A 16,664-nucleotide genomic window follows, 5' to 3' on the forward strand; every position below is an offset into this window, starting at 1 on the left:
TATCATCCAGCGCTTCCTTCATTGACTGCTCGCAGCAGAATAAATACAATTTATTGTGAAAATAAGATTGTCATTACTTCATGTCCCATCATCGGAAACCATGTTACCCACTTAGTAAAATGGAAAGAACCGGGCAAAAGGCTTCGAGCTAGACATTGTGTCTCGTCTTTTATCTGGACGCAGATTTCCATCACTCCGCAGGACAAAGTACAGAACAGACCCGGCTGCGTCTTCTCAGTCAAAAATTTCCTTTTAAAAACAATATTCCCCTTCCTCCGTTGGCTCCTGCTGCAGAAGATATTAATCTGCCCCATTGGGTTTCGTGGAGGAGACGTTATGTGACGTCATGGTCTGTACTGGACCATGAAGGTCTCTTTTTTTTAATTCCAGGTCATGGTTTATTTCGTTGTAGAAACTGGAAGACGCTTCATCACTCGTAAGAGACAAAATCAGCTGGACATGTCTCGGGCTTCTCACCATTTATCCGAGTGGCCTCTTCAGCAAACTGTTCAACTGATGAAGCCGCTCAGAAGATTGATGAAACGTCCTCAAGGATACAAAACAAGTCGAGGAGATTTTGATTGGAACGAGTGGTGAAACGTGATCAAGATGACAAACAAACTCAACGTCAGAAGAAGACAATACCGGACAGCTACCAAGATCTTCAAGATTCTCATACAACTCACTTCTATAAGACAACATGATGGGCTCCATCTATAAATCCAAGTCCTTCGATGTAGGACAGACTAGATGACATGTTGGATCCATATTTTAGGTTTGAGGTTGACGTTTGATGGTAAGAACTTGAGAGAGGTCTCACGATGTCATCAAAATCGTTGAGATCCAGCAACTTTTACCTTACCCTTGGATATTGTCATGTCCATGCGGCGGTTTCGCCTCCGCTTGGCGCTCTTACACCAGTTATGTCGGCACCTACAGGCTCAGCTCTCACAAGCTCATAAAAACTTAATAGAATATTTATGATTGACTAAAATCACCTGGAAACCCTTCAGAGAACAGCCCTGGTCAGGACGGGAAGATGATGAGAATCCAGGGGCGGTGTAGAAGAGATTCGCAACCGTATCACTTATTTTATGTCACTTCTGGGTTTTTTAAGTTTTCCTTCACACCCCGGAGCTTTCTATGTTCTTGTATATCTGGATATATTTATTATACGGATTCAGAAGAAGCCTGGCCATTGTCCCAAATAGCGAAGTTCTCAGAGCAGGACCTCCGAAGCTGTAACTACCAACTACGACTGACATGCATGTCCCACAATGGACATGTCCTACCACTGAGACTCCCACTGACGGCCAGAATGGAGGCTCCCAAGCTCTGACCACTGGTGCTCCTTGTTAGGATCATGCAATGATCAATGGACCAGCGGTGGAGCAAGCGCCCTGACAATATGTCTATGGGACTGACGAATATAGTGTCCATCACCACGTTCCTACAGCGCCACCACTATCCATCGGGCAGGGTTTGCTAATGCAGCTCGGTTACACTGCATTGAATTAGACTAAGCTGCAATACCACAAATAACCTGTGAACAGGTGTGGCACTGTGACGTCTAATTTATCCCAACTTGAACAGCCATAACACAAGGACATGGTCTTGACCTGAAGTCCTCACTTACAGGTCATTTGTCCGGCCTGCCACATGTGGCCGTTGCGCCATCGCCCGGATCACTCGCTAACAAGGAGTCCGGTACAGGATTCCCTGTTAATGAGCTTTTACTGCTTACAGTTGTATGTGCAAAAGCCCCTGAAAGCTGCCAGTGTAGGGTGCAGTCTGCGCAATCGCGGCCTACACTGACTGCAGAGAGTGACCTCTGCCCCGATATAGGCACGATGATGTGAGACATTGCGCCTGTAGCCTGAAGTAGTGTGTGTGTATGTATGTGTATATGAGTCTATGTGTGTGTAGGTGCGTCTTGAGGAGCAGATAATACTCTATGTGTGTGGGGGTGTACTGAAGAGCATATAATACTGTGGGGGGGCGTACTGAAGAGCATATAATACTGTGTGGGGGGTGTACTGAAGAGCATATAATACTGTGTGGGGGCGTACTGAGGAGCATATAATACTGTGGGGGGGGCGTACTGAAGAGCATATAATACTGTGTGGGGGGTGTACTGAAGAGCATATAATACTGTGTGGGGGCGTACTGAGGAGCATATAATACTGTGGGGGGGCGTACTGAAGAGCATATAATACTGTGTGGGGGGTGTACTGAGGAGCATATAATACTGTGTGGGGGGTGTACTGAGGAGCATATAATACTGGGGGGGGGCGTACTGAGGAGCATATAATACTGGGAGGGGCGTACTGAGGAGCATAATACTGTGTGGGTGGTGTACTGAGGAGTATATAATACTGTGTGGGGGTGTACTGAAGAGCATATAATACTGGGGGGGCGTACTGAGGAGCATATAATACTGTGTGGGGGGGTGTACTGAGGAGCATATAATACTGTGGGGGCGTACTGAGGAGCATATAATACTGTGTGGGGGATGTACTGAGGAGCATATAATACTGTGGGGGGGATGTACTGAGGAGCATATAATACTGGGGGGCCGTACTGAGGAGCATATAATACTGTGGGGGGGCGTACTGAGGAGCATATAATACTGGGGGGGCGTACTGAGGAGCATATAATACTGTGGGGGGGGGGTGTACTGAGGAGCATATAATACTGTGGGGGGGCGTACTGAGGAGCATATAATACTGTGTGGGGGGGTGTACTGAGGAGCATATAATACTGTGGGGGGGGCGTACTGAGGAGCATATAATATTGTGTGGGGGGGCGTACTGAGGAGCATATAATACTGGGGGGGCGTACTGAGGAGCATATAATACTGTGGGGGGGGTGTACTGAGGAGCATATAATACTGTGGGGGGGCGTACTGAGGAGCATATAATACTGTGTGGGGGGGTGTACTGAGGAGTATATAATACTGTGGGGGGGGATGTACTGAGGAGCATATAATACTGGGGGGGCCGTACTGAGGAGCATATAATACTGTGGGGGGGCGTACTGAGGAGCATATAATATTGTGTGGGGGGGTGTACTGAGGAGCATATAATACTGGGGGGGCGTACTGAGGAGCATATAATACTGTGTGGGGGGGTGTACTGAGGAGCATATAATACTGTGGGGGGGCGTACTGAGGAGCATATAATACTGTGGGGGGGCGTACTGAGGAGCATATAATACTGTGTGGGGGGGTGTACTGAGGAGTATATAATACTGTGTGGGAGGGGGTACTGAGGAGCATATAATACTGTGTGGGGGGGTGTACTGAGGAGTATATAATACTGTGTGGGGGTGTACTGAAGAGCATATAATACTGGGGGGGGCGTACTGAGGAGCATATAATACTGGGGGGGCCGTACTGAGGAGCATATAATACTGTGGGGGGGGGTGTACTGAGGAGCATATAATACTGTGTGGGGGGGTGTACTGAGGAGCATATAATACTGTGTGGGGTGTACTGAGGAGTATATAATACTGTGTGGGGGGGTGTACTGAGGAGCATATAATACTGTGGGGGGGGTGTACTGAGGAGCATATAATACTGTGTGGGTGGTGTACTGAGGAGTATATAATACTGTGTGGGGGCGTACTGAGGAGCATATAATACTGGGGGGGGGTACTGAGGAGCATATAATACTGTGTGGGGGGGTGTACTGAGGAGCATATAATACTGTGGGGGGGATGTACTGAGGAGCATATAATACTGTGTGGGGGGGTGTACTGAGGAGCATATAATACTGTGGGGGGGATGTACTGAGGAGCATATAATACTGTGTGTGGGGGGGTGTACTGAGGAGCATATAATACTGTGTGGGGGGGGTGTACTGAGGAGCATATAATACTGTGTGGGGGGGTGTACTGAGGAGCATATAATACTGTGTGGGGGGGTGTACTGAGGAGCATATAATACTGGGGGGGGGCGTACTGAGGAGCATAATACTGTGTGGGTGGTGTACTGAGGAGTATATAATACTGTGTGGGGGTGTACTGAAGAGCATATAATACTGGGGGGGGGGCGTACTGAGGAGCATATAATACTGTGTGGGGGGGGGTGTACTGAGGAGCATATAATACTGTGGGGGGCGTACTGAGGAGCATATAATACTGTGTGGGGGATGTACTGAGGAGCATATAATACTGTGGGGGGGATGTACTGAGGAGCATATAATACTGTGGGGGGGATGTACTGAGGAGCATATAATACTGTGGGGGGGCGTACTGAGGAGCATATAATATTGTGTGGGGGGGTGTACTGAGGAGCATATAATACTGGGGGGGGTACTGAGGAGCATATAATACTGTGTGGGGGGTGTACTGAGGAGCATATAATACTGTGGGGGGGCGTACTGAGGAGCATATAATACTGTGTGGGGGGGTGTACTGAGGAGTATATAATACTGTGGGGGGGGGGTGTACTGAGGAGCATATAATACTGGGGGGGGTACTGAGGAGCATATAATACTGGGGGGGCGTACTGAGGAGCATATAATACTGTGTGGGGGATGTACTGAGGAGCATATAATACTGTGTGGGGGATGTACTGAGGAGCATATAATACTGTGTGGGGGATGTACTGAGGAGCATATAATACTGTGTGGGGGATGTACTGAGGAGCATATAATACTGTGTGGGGGATGTACTGAGGAGCATATAATACTGTGGGGGGGCGTACTGAGGAGCATATAATACTGTGTGGGGGATGTACTGAGGAGCATATAATACTGTGGGGGGGATGTACTGAGGAGCATATAATACTGTGGGGGGATGTACTGAGGAGCATATAATACTGTGGGGGGGCGTACTGAGGAGCATATAATATTGTGTGGGGGGTGTACTGAGGAGCATATAATACTGGGGGGGTACTGAGGAGCATATAATACTGTGTGGGGGGTGTACTGAGGAGCATATAATACTGTGGGGGGGCGTACTGAGGAGCATATAATACTGTGTGGGGGGGTGTACTGAGGAGTATATAATACTGTGGGGGGGGATGTACTGAGGAGCATATAATACTGGGGGGGCCGTACTGAGGAGCATATAATACTGTGGGGGGGCGTACTGAGGAGCATATAATATTGTGTGGGGGGGTGTACTGAGGAGCATATAATACTGGGGGGGCATACTGAGGAGCATATAATACTGTGTGGGGGGGGTGTACTGAGGAGCATATAATACTGTGGGGGGCGTACTGAGGAGCATATAATACTGTGGGGGGGCGTACTGAGGAGCATATAATACTGTGTGGGGGGGTGTACTGAGGAGCATATAATACTGTGTGGGGGGGGTGTACTGAGGAGCATATAATACTGGGGGGGGCGTACTGAGGAGCATAATACTGTGTGGGTGGTGTACTGAGGAGTATATAATACTGTGTGGGGGTGTACTGAAGAGCATATAATACTGGGGGGGGGGCGTACTGAGGAGCATATAATACTGTGTGTGGGGGGGTGTACTGAGGAGCATATAATACTGTGGGGGGCGTACTGAGGAGCATATAATACTGTGTGGGGGATGTACTGAGGAGCATATAATACTGTGGGGGGGATGTACTGAGGAGCATATAATACTGTGGGGGGGGATGTACTGAGGAGCATATAATACTGTGGGGGGGCGTACTGAGGAGCATATAATATTGTGTGGGGGGGTGTACTGAGGAGCATATAATACTGGGGGGGGTACTGAGGAGCATATAATACTGTGTGGGGGGTGTACTGAGGAGCATATAATACTGTGGGGGGGCGTACTGAGGAGCATATAATACTGTGTGGGGGGGTGTACTGAGGAGTATATAATACTGTGGGGGGGGGGTGTACTGAGGAGCATATAATACTGGGGGGGGTACTGAGGAGCATATAATACTGGGGGGGCGTACTGAGGAGCATATAATACTGTGTGGGGGATGTACTGAGGAGCATATAATACTGTGGGGGGCGTACTGAGGAGCATATAATACTGTGTGGGGGATGTACTGAGGAGCATATAATACTGTGGGGGGGATGTACTGAGGAGCATATAATACTGTGGGGGGATGTACTGAGGAGCATATAATACTGTGGGGGGGCGTACTGAGGAGCATATAATATTGTGTGGGGGGGTGTACTGAGGAGCATATAATACTGGGGGGGTACTGAGGAGCATATAATACTGTGTGGGGGGTGTACTGAGGAGCATATAATACTGTGGGGGGGGCGTACTGAGGAGCATATAATACTGTGTGGGGGGGTGTACTGAGGAGTATATAATACTGTGGGGGGGGATGTACTGAGGAGCATATAATACTGGGGGGCCGTACTGAGGAGCATATAATACTGTGGGGGGGCGTACTGAGGAGCATATAATATTGTGTGGGGGGGTGTACTGAGGAGCATATAATACTGGGGGGGCATACTGAGGAGCATATAATACTGTGTGGGGGGGTGTACTGAGGAGCATATAATACTGTGGGGGGCGTACTGAGGAGCATATAATACTGTGGGGGGGCGTACTGAGGAGCATATAATACTGTGGGGGGGGTGTACTGAGGAGTATATAATACTGTGTGGGGGTGTACTGAAGAGCATATAATACTGGGGGGCCGTACTGAGGAGCATATAATACTGTGGGGGGGTGTACTGAGGAGCATATAATACTGTGTGGGGGGGTGTACTGAGGAGCATATAATACTGGGGGGGGCGTACTGAGGAGCATATAATATTGTGGGGGGGATGTACTGAGGAGCATATAATACTGGGGGGCCGTACTGAGGAGCATATAATACTGTGGGGGGCGTACTGAGGAGCATATAATACTGTGTGGGGGGGTGTACTGAGGAGCATATAATACTGTGTGGGGGGTGTACTGAGGAGCATATAATACTGTGTGGGAGGGGCGTACTGAGGAGTATATAATACTGTGTGGGGTGTACTGAGGAGTATATAATACTGTGTGGGAGGGGCGTACTGAGGAGTATATAATACTGTGTGGGGTGTACTGAGGAGTATATAATACTGTGTGGGGTGTACTGAGGAGCATATAATACTGTGTGTGGGGGGGTGTACTGAGGAGTATATAATACTGTGGGCCTGCTGTGGAGTGTATAATACTGTGGGAGGAGTTACTGTGGAGCATATAATCTTATATAAACTATATTTCGGCCTTCCAATGGTCTGCAGGACAGTGAACTGGCCTCCTGTTTGAAAAGTTTGAGTACCCCAGGTCTAGACTATTGGAATAGGGATCACTAAGGCTCTGCAGTCAATATCCTACCGCTCCACATCAGGATTTCTAGACTATTGGAATAGGGATCACCAAGGATCTCCAGGATACATCCTTCTGATACACGCTCCACCTTGGGACCTCTAGATTTTCAGAATAGTACGGACCGCACATGTGGAAGAGATACTCACGCCCCACTTTGAGGATAGTCTGGTGCCACAGTTGCCACGAGGACCCTTCAAAACAGGAGTAGAAGCCATTGAGCGTTAAATCCACGTTATGTAGAAGAAGAGCTGAGCCGTTCAGCTGCGAGCTATCGATATCCGTCCCATTGACCGTCCACGTAACGGCGACGTCCGGGTCCATGTTCCCGCACTTTATTACTATGTTAGAACCGAATCTTTCATACTGGATGTGAGGATCTGTGAGGAACAGAAGAGCGGCAGTGAGAGAAGAGAAGTCACCAGGACGGAGACCACAACCCAACCGCCCGGCACACACAGGGTTAACCAGGACCACCAGACACTGTAGATATGGACCTTCTATCAGGTCTATGTACCCCGGAGAGACGGCGCGGACTACCATGTGGCCAGTACCAGGGACATACAGAGAGTCTGACATGCAAAGATCTCTGGGAAATCGTATGTAAATTATCCCCCGCCCCTGGAAGAAAGCAAACAGTCTCTCTAGCGCCCCCTATACCTGACAAATAATAAAGGTCTTGAAATATAACTACACTTGGAACTTGAAGGTCTTGAAACTCGTACACTGAGGACACCAACAAGAGAGCTTATAATACACCGCCATATACACCGCCATATACTGCTCCGGAAACGGGAAGGAGGAGCCTAAGAAATATAGCGCTGTCCGGGGTGGGGGAGGGGATTATTCTGCACCATAATACCACTGGGTAACAAAAGCAGGTTCAATATGATAGTATCACACATCAGAGGATTAGATACAGTATCACACAGGATAGAATTAGATACACAGCTCAGTATACAGTATCACACATCAGAGGATTAGATACACCACTCAGCAGACAGTATCACACATCAGAGGATTAGATACACCACTCAGCAGACAGTATCACACAGGATAGGATTAGATACACAGCTCAGTATACAGTATCACACAGGATAGGATTAGATACAGCTCAGTATACAGTATCACACAGGATAGGATTAGATACACAGCTCAGTATACAGTATCACACAGGATAGGATTAGATACAGCTCAGTATACAGTATCACACAGGAGAGGATTAGATACACAGCTCAGTATACAGTATCACACAGGATAGGATTAGATACACAGCTCAGTATACAGTATCACACAGGATAGGATTAGATACACACCTCAGTATACAGTATCACACAGGATAGGATTAGATACACAGCTCAGTATACAGTATCACACAGGATAGGATTAGATACACCGCTCAGTATACAGTATCACACAGGATAGAATTAGATACACAGCTCAGTATACAGTATCACACAGGATAGGATTAGATACACAGCTCAGTATACAGTATCACACGGGATAGGATTAGATACAGCTCAGTATACAGTATCACACGGGATAGGATTAGATACACAGCTCAGTATACAGTATCACACGGGATAAGATTAGATACACAGCTCAGTATACAGTATCACACGGGATAGGATTAGATACACCGCTCAGTATACAGTATCACACAGGATAGAATTAGATACACAGCTCAGTATACAGTATCACACAGGATAGGATTAGATACACAGCTCAGTATACAGTATCACACAGGATAGGATTAGATACACAGCTCAGTATACAGTATCACACAGGATAGGATTAGATACACAGCTCAGTATACAGTATCACACAGGATAGGATTAGATACACAGCTCAGTATACAGTATCACACAGGATAGGATTAGATACACGGCTCAGTATACAGTATCACACAGGATAGGATTAGATACAAAGCTCAGTATACAGTATTACAAAGGATAGGATTAGATACAGCTCAGTATACAGTATCACACAGGATAGGATTAGATACACCGCTCAGTATACAGTATCACACAGGATAGAATTAGATACACAGCTCAGTATACAGTATCACACAGGATAGGATTAGATACACAGCTCAGTATACAGTATCACACAGGATAGGATTAGATACACAGCTCAGTATACAGTATCACACAGGATAGGATTAGATACACAGCTCAGTATACAGTATCACACATCAGAGGATTAGATACACCACTCAGCAGACAGTATCACACAGGATATGATTAGATACACAGCTCAGTATACAGTATCACACAGGATAGGATTAGATACAGCACAGTATACAGTATCACACAGGAAAGGATTAGATACACAGCTCAGTATACAGTATCATACAGGATAGGATTAGATACATGGCTCAGTATACAGTATCACACAGGATAGGATTAGATACAAAGCTCAGTATACAGTATCACACAGGATAGGATTAGATACAGCTCAGTATACAGTATCACACAGGAAAGGATTAGATACAGCTCAGTATACAGTATCACACAGGATAGGATTAGATACACAGCTCAGTATACAGTATCACACAGGATAGGATTAGATACACAGCTCAGTATACAGTATCACACAGGATAGGATTAGATACACAGCTCAGTATACAGTATCACACAGGATAGGATTAGATACACAGTTCAGTATACAGTATCACACAGGATAGGATTAGATACACAGCTCAGTATACGGTAACACACAGGATAGGATTAGATACAGCGCTCAGTATACAGTATCGCACAGGATAGGATTAGATACACAGCTCAGTATACAGTATCACACAGGATAGGATTAGATGTAGCTCAGTATACAGTATCACACAGGATAGGATTAGATACAGCTCAGTATACAGTATCACACAGGATAGAATTAGATACACAGCTCAGTATACAGTATCACACAGGAGAGGATTAGATACACAGCTCAGTATACAGTATCACACAGGATAGGATTAGATACAGCTCAGTATACAGTGTCACACAGGATAGGATTAGATACAGCGCTCAGTATACAGTATCGCACAGGATAGGATTAGATACACAGCTCAGTATACAGTATCACACAGGATAGGATTAGATGTAGCTCAGTATACAGTATCACACAGGATAGGATTAGATACAGCTCAGTATACAGTATCACACAGGATAGAATTAGATACACAGCTCAGTATACAGTATCACACAGGAGAGGATTAGATACACAGCTCAGTATACAGTATCACACAGGATAGGATTAGATACAGCTCAGTATACAGTATTACTCGGGATAGGATTAGATACAGCTCAGTATACAGTATCACACAGGATAGGATTAGATACACAGCTCAGTATACAGTATCACACAGGATAGGATTAGATACACAGCTCAGTATACAGTATCACACAGGATAGGATTAGATACACAGCTCAGTATACAGTATCACACAGAATAGGATTAGATACACAGCTCATTATACAGTATCACACAGGATAGGATTAGATACAGCTCAGTATACAGTATCACACAGGATAGGATTAGATACACAGCTCAGTATACAGTATCACACAGGATAGGATTAGATACACAGCTCAGTATACAGTATCACACAGGATAGGATTAGATACAGCTCAGTATACAGTATCACACAGGATAGGATTAGATACACAGCTCAGTATACAGTATCACACAGTATAGGATTAGATACACAGTATAGCCAGCTCTCCATTATACCCCCGAAATATATTATTTCATCCTCTTTAGATCATTTCTATAGTCAGATACATTTTGTGTTGCGATGAGAATAGAAATGTCTTGTTGTGTCCTGATGATGTCACCAGCGCCTGCAGTGACTGAGGATCCGCTGTTTACATTGGGCCTAGTAGGATGTTCCCCGTTTACACTGAATTAGCAGCACTTTCATGTGGTTTCCAGTGAAGTCCTTGTGGTGAAGCCTCTTCCTGCGACCCCGACCCGGCGGCCGACCTCTGACCCATCACTAATCTGTTTTCATAGCAAAACCCCATGAATAATCTACAGAAGAAAAGCAGCAAAGCTCCTGGGAGTCCCGGCCCAGCCACTGGTAATACAGGGGAGGGGGCACAGCAGAAGTACATGGGGGCCCAGGGTGTGAAGAAAACCAAGAAATGATCTGTCACCGAGACATAAACGTGCAGAGAAATCAGTCATTCTGGAGTTAACTATAAAATCACCTGGTACTACATCGCAATGTGCTCCAAGATATATAATACTGCATCAGTACAGGAAGATGTCTACTACTATCTACCAGTACTGCAAATGTTCTCCAGATACCACCAAGATTACACAACACAACGGATTCTACTATGAACCAACTAGACATACTGCTACAATACTGCCCCTATATACAAGAGTATAACTACTATAATACTACCTCCTATGTACAAGAATATAACTACTATAATACTACTCCTATGTACAAGGATATAACTACTATAATACTACCTCCTATGTACAAGAATATAACTACTATAATACTACTCCTATGTACAAGAATATAACTACTATAATACTACTCCTATGTACAAGAATATAACTACTATAATACTACCTCCTATATACAAGAATATAACTACTATAATACTACCTCCTATGTATAAGAATATAACTACTATAATACTACTCCTATGTACAAGAATATAACTACTATAATACTACTCCTATATACAAGAATATAACTACTATAATACTACCTCCTATGTACAAGAATATAACTACTATAATACTACTCCTATGTACAAGAATATAATTACTATAATACTACTCCTATGTACAAGAATATAACTACTATAATACTACTCCTATATACAAGAATATAACTACTATAATACTACCTCCTATGTACAAGAATATAACTACTATAATACTACTCCTATGTACAAGAATATAACTACTATAACACTACTCCTATGTACAAGAATATAACTACTATAATACTACTCCTATGTACAAGAATATAACTACTATAATACTACTCCTATGTACAAGAGTATAACTACTATAATACTGCTCCTATGTACAAGAATATAACTACTATAATACTACTCCTATGTACACAGATATAACTACTATAATACTACTCCTATATACAAGAATATAACTACTATAATACTACTCCTATGTACAAGAATATAACTACTATAATACTACTCCTATGTACAAGAATATAACTACTATAATACTACTCCTATGTACAAGGATATAACTACTATAATACTGCTCCTATGTACAAGAATATAACTACTATAATACTACCTCCTATGTACAAGAATATAACTACTATAATACTGCTCCTATGTACAAGAATATAACTACTATAATACTACTCCTATATACAAGAATATAACTACTATAATACTACCTCCTATGTACAAGAATATTACTACTATAATACTACCGCCTATGTACAAGAATATTACTACTATAATACTACCTCCTATGTACAAGAATATAACTACTATAATACTACTCCTATGTACAAGAATATAACTACTATAATACTACTCCTATGTACAAGAATATAACTACTATAATACTGTTCCTATGTACAAGAATATAACTACTATAATACTGCTCCTATGTACAAGAATATAACTACTATAATACTACTCCTATGTACAAGAATATAACTACTATAATACTGCTCCTATGTACAAGAATATAACTACTATAATACTACCCCTATGTACAAGAATATAACTACTATAATACTACTCCTATGTACAAGAATATAACTACTATAATACTACTACTATGTACAAGAATATAACTACTATAATACTGTTCCTATGTACAAGAATATAACTACTATAATACTGCTCCTATGTACAAGAATATAACTACTATAATACTACTCCTATGTACAAGAATATAACTACTATAATACTGCTCCTATGTACAAGAATATAACTACTATAATACTACCTCTATGTACAAGAATATAACTACTATAATACTACTCCTATGTACAAGAATATAACTACTATAATACTACCTCCTATGTACAAGAATATAACTACTATAATACTGCTCCTATGTACAAGAATATAACTACTATAATACTACCTCCTATGTACAAGAATATAACTACTATAATACTACTCCTATGTACAAGAATATAACTACTATAATACTACTCCTATGTACAAGAATATAACTACTATAATACTACTCCTATGTACAAGAATATAACTACTATAATACTGCTCCTATGTACAAGAATATAACTACTATAATACTACTCCTATGTACAAGAATATAACTACTATAATACTGCCCCTATGTACAAGAATATAACTACTATAATACTACTCCTATGTACAAGAATATAACTACTATAATACTACCTCCTATGTACAAGAATATAACTACTATAATACTGCTCCTATGTACAAGAATATAACTACTATAATACTACCTCCTATGTACAAGAATATAACTACTATAATACTGCTCCTATGTACAAGAATATAACTACTATAATACTGCTCCTATGTACAAGAATATAACTACTATAATACTACTCCTATGTACAAGAATATAATTACTATAATACTACTCCTATGTACAAGAATATAATTACTATAATACTGCTCCTATGTACAACTATATAACTACTATAATACTACCTCCTATGTACAAGAGTACAACTACTATAATACTGCCTCCTATGTACAAGAATATAACTACTATAATACTACTCCTATGTACAAGAATATAACTACTATAATACTGCCCCTATGTACAATAATATAACTTCTATAATACTACCTCCTATGTACAAGAATATAACTACTATAATACTACTTCTATGTACAAGAATATAACTACTATAATACTGCTCCTATGTACAAGAATATAACTACTATAATACTACCTCATATGTACAAGAATATAACAACTATAATACTACTCCTATGTACAAGAATATAACTACTATAATACTACCTCCTATGTACAAGAATATAACAACTATAATACTACTCCTATGTACAAGAATATAACTACTATAATACTACCTCATATGTACAAGAATATAACTACTATAATACTACTCCTATGTACAAGAATATAACTACTATAATACTACCTCCTATGTACAAGAATATAACTACTATAATACTACCTCATATGTACAAGAATATAACTACTATAATACTACTCCTATGTACAAGAATATAACTACTATAATACTGCTCCTATGTACAAGAATATAACTACTATAATACTACCTCATATGTACAAGAATATAACTACTATAATACTACCTCATATGTACAAGAATATAACTACTATAATACTACTCCTATGTACAAGAATATAACTACTATAATACTACTCCTATGTACAAGAATATAACTACTATAATACTGCTCCTATGTACAAGAATATAACTACTATAATACTACCTCCTATGTACAAGAATATAACTACTATAATACTACTCCTATGTACAAGAATATAACTACTATAATACTACTCCTATGTACAAGAATATAACTACTATAATACTACTCCTATGTACAAGAATATAACTACTATAATACTACTCCTATGTACAAGAATATAACTACTATAATACTACTCCTATGTACAAGAATATAACTACTATAATACTACTCCTATGTACAAGAATATAACTACTATAATACTACTCCTATGTACAAGAATATAACTACTATAATACTACCTCCTAGCTGTGAGGACGTGTTTTTGTAGCTCTCCTGAGGCTCCTGATGTCTGGAGATAGCCCAGGGCGGGGCCGCCCTGGGTGGGGAAGTTCCCCTGCCAAGGCCCAGGCTCCAAGGCCTTCTCTGGGAAGCAATTCCCAGACAACTAAAAAAATGGATGGAAATCCTAAAGTCCCCAGTAATGGGAATCGTGTCCAGTGTGTCAGCAGTCCTAGTGCAGCAAGCCAAGATGGGAAGAAAGTTGTAAAGGAAGAAGTAACGGAAGCAAGCAGTAGTACGGTGCAACAACCAAGCAAAATGGTTGAATGTAAGGAGCAAACTTTGCAGCCTGTGCAGACTCCATTGCAGGTTGCAGGTGTCCAGTCCACCCCACCCTCCTGCAGACAGAGGAGAACATCCCTGGAGAAGCAGACCATGCAGGAGAACATGCAGCAGTCTGTATTGGTACGGTCTGAGCGGACAAGATCTGGAAGCGGTAACTACAAAAATGTAGTGAAGGCAGTGGAGGAGATCAAAGGGAGACCAGCGGGGAAGCTTCAAGGTACCAGCAGTACAGTCACTGGAAATAAACTGGGACATAGTCCCCAGTCTGGACATTGTGGGCCCATGGCAGTGACAACAGCCGTAGCATGTCAGAAATCACAGGCTACACCAACCAGAAGCCATACTGGGGGTAACCAACCTGCAAAGCTTTCCAACAATGCACAGACTGTCACAGCTACTGAGCGAGCACCAGAACTGCGCCTGGCAGATGAGATACCAGCACTGGTCAAGCGACTGGAGACATTGAAGGCCAGTAAAATATATCTGCAGAGACAGATTGAATGTGCCTATAATCTAAAAAAGTCTGCATGCCCTGAGAAACTGGTGTTACTGGACAGGAAGCTGAGCGCACTGGCGAAAGAGCTCGCCGAGAACGTACGGGAGACCGAGACTGTACTGGAGCAAATGGGACCGGTGGGAGAATCATACAGAAACCAGCAGCGGTTCCAGGAATACCAGAAGTCACCATCACCTTGTGCCAAAGCTGGGTCTGAACCCTTGCAAGGTGGCAGCCAGCAGTCCCATGTAAAACCAGTTCTGCAGCCAGCAAGTTTCCCTTTTAAGCAAGGGAATTTGTACGGGAAAGCGACCAGTGTTCAGCAACAGCAAAAACCTGCAGCAGTTCTCAGCAAGGCACCACAAGTCCCAGCAACCAGCACTTTGCAACCAGGTCATGGACCCCTGCCTAATGGTAATGAAGTAGCAGCTGTGCAGACACCACAAGTCCCAGGAGACAAGTCATTGCAGCAGGACTATGGACTCTTACCTGAAGGTACTGGGGGAGTAACATATTTGGGGTTACAGGTTGTGGACTCTGTTGTGCAGGACTCTGCTGCCGCTGACTGTAGTGGTAATATGGACTCTGCTATGCAGGACTCTGCTGCCGCTGACTATAATACTAATATGGACTCTGCTGTGCAGGACTCTGCTGCCGCTGATTGTCTGACTAATGTGCCTGATATTATGGATATTCCTGTATGTGATAACGGCCCAGCAGGGGAAGGTGTTTCTGGGGGGGTTCCTTCACGATCTATGGCGTCAGACCCCTCTGCAGTCCAGTCTCTGGAGTCTGGTGATATTGCAGACATAGAGGTTGATGGTGGGGCGGACACAGGACAGTCCAGT

At 42.8% G+C, this 16,664-nt stretch overlaps 1 protein-coding gene across 5 annotated transcripts in view; it reads right to left on the reverse strand.

Annotated features, from left to right (window-relative positions):
• Nucleotides 1-16,664, reverse strand: part of CNTFR (ciliary neurotrophic factor receptor) — a 425,728-nt gene that overhangs the window by 116,025 nt on the left and 293,039 nt on the right. For all 5 annotated transcript variants that reach the window (XM_075267249.1, XM_075267240.1, XM_075267223.1 and 2 more), the window contains one exon: nucleotides 7,422-7,652. In XM_075267249.1, coding sequence (XP_075123350.1) covers nucleotides 7,422-7,652 — 231 coding nt within the window. The remainder of the gene's footprint in view (nucleotides 1-7,421; nucleotides 7,653-16,664) is intronic.

Source organism: Leptodactylus fuscus, chromosome 1 (assembly GCF_031893055.1).
Source record: "Leptodactylus fuscus isolate aLepFus1 chromosome 1, aLepFus1.hap2, whole genome shotgun sequence".
Classification (NCBI taxonomy): domain Eukaryota; kingdom Metazoa; phylum Chordata; class Amphibia; order Anura; family Leptodactylidae; genus Leptodactylus; species Leptodactylus fuscus.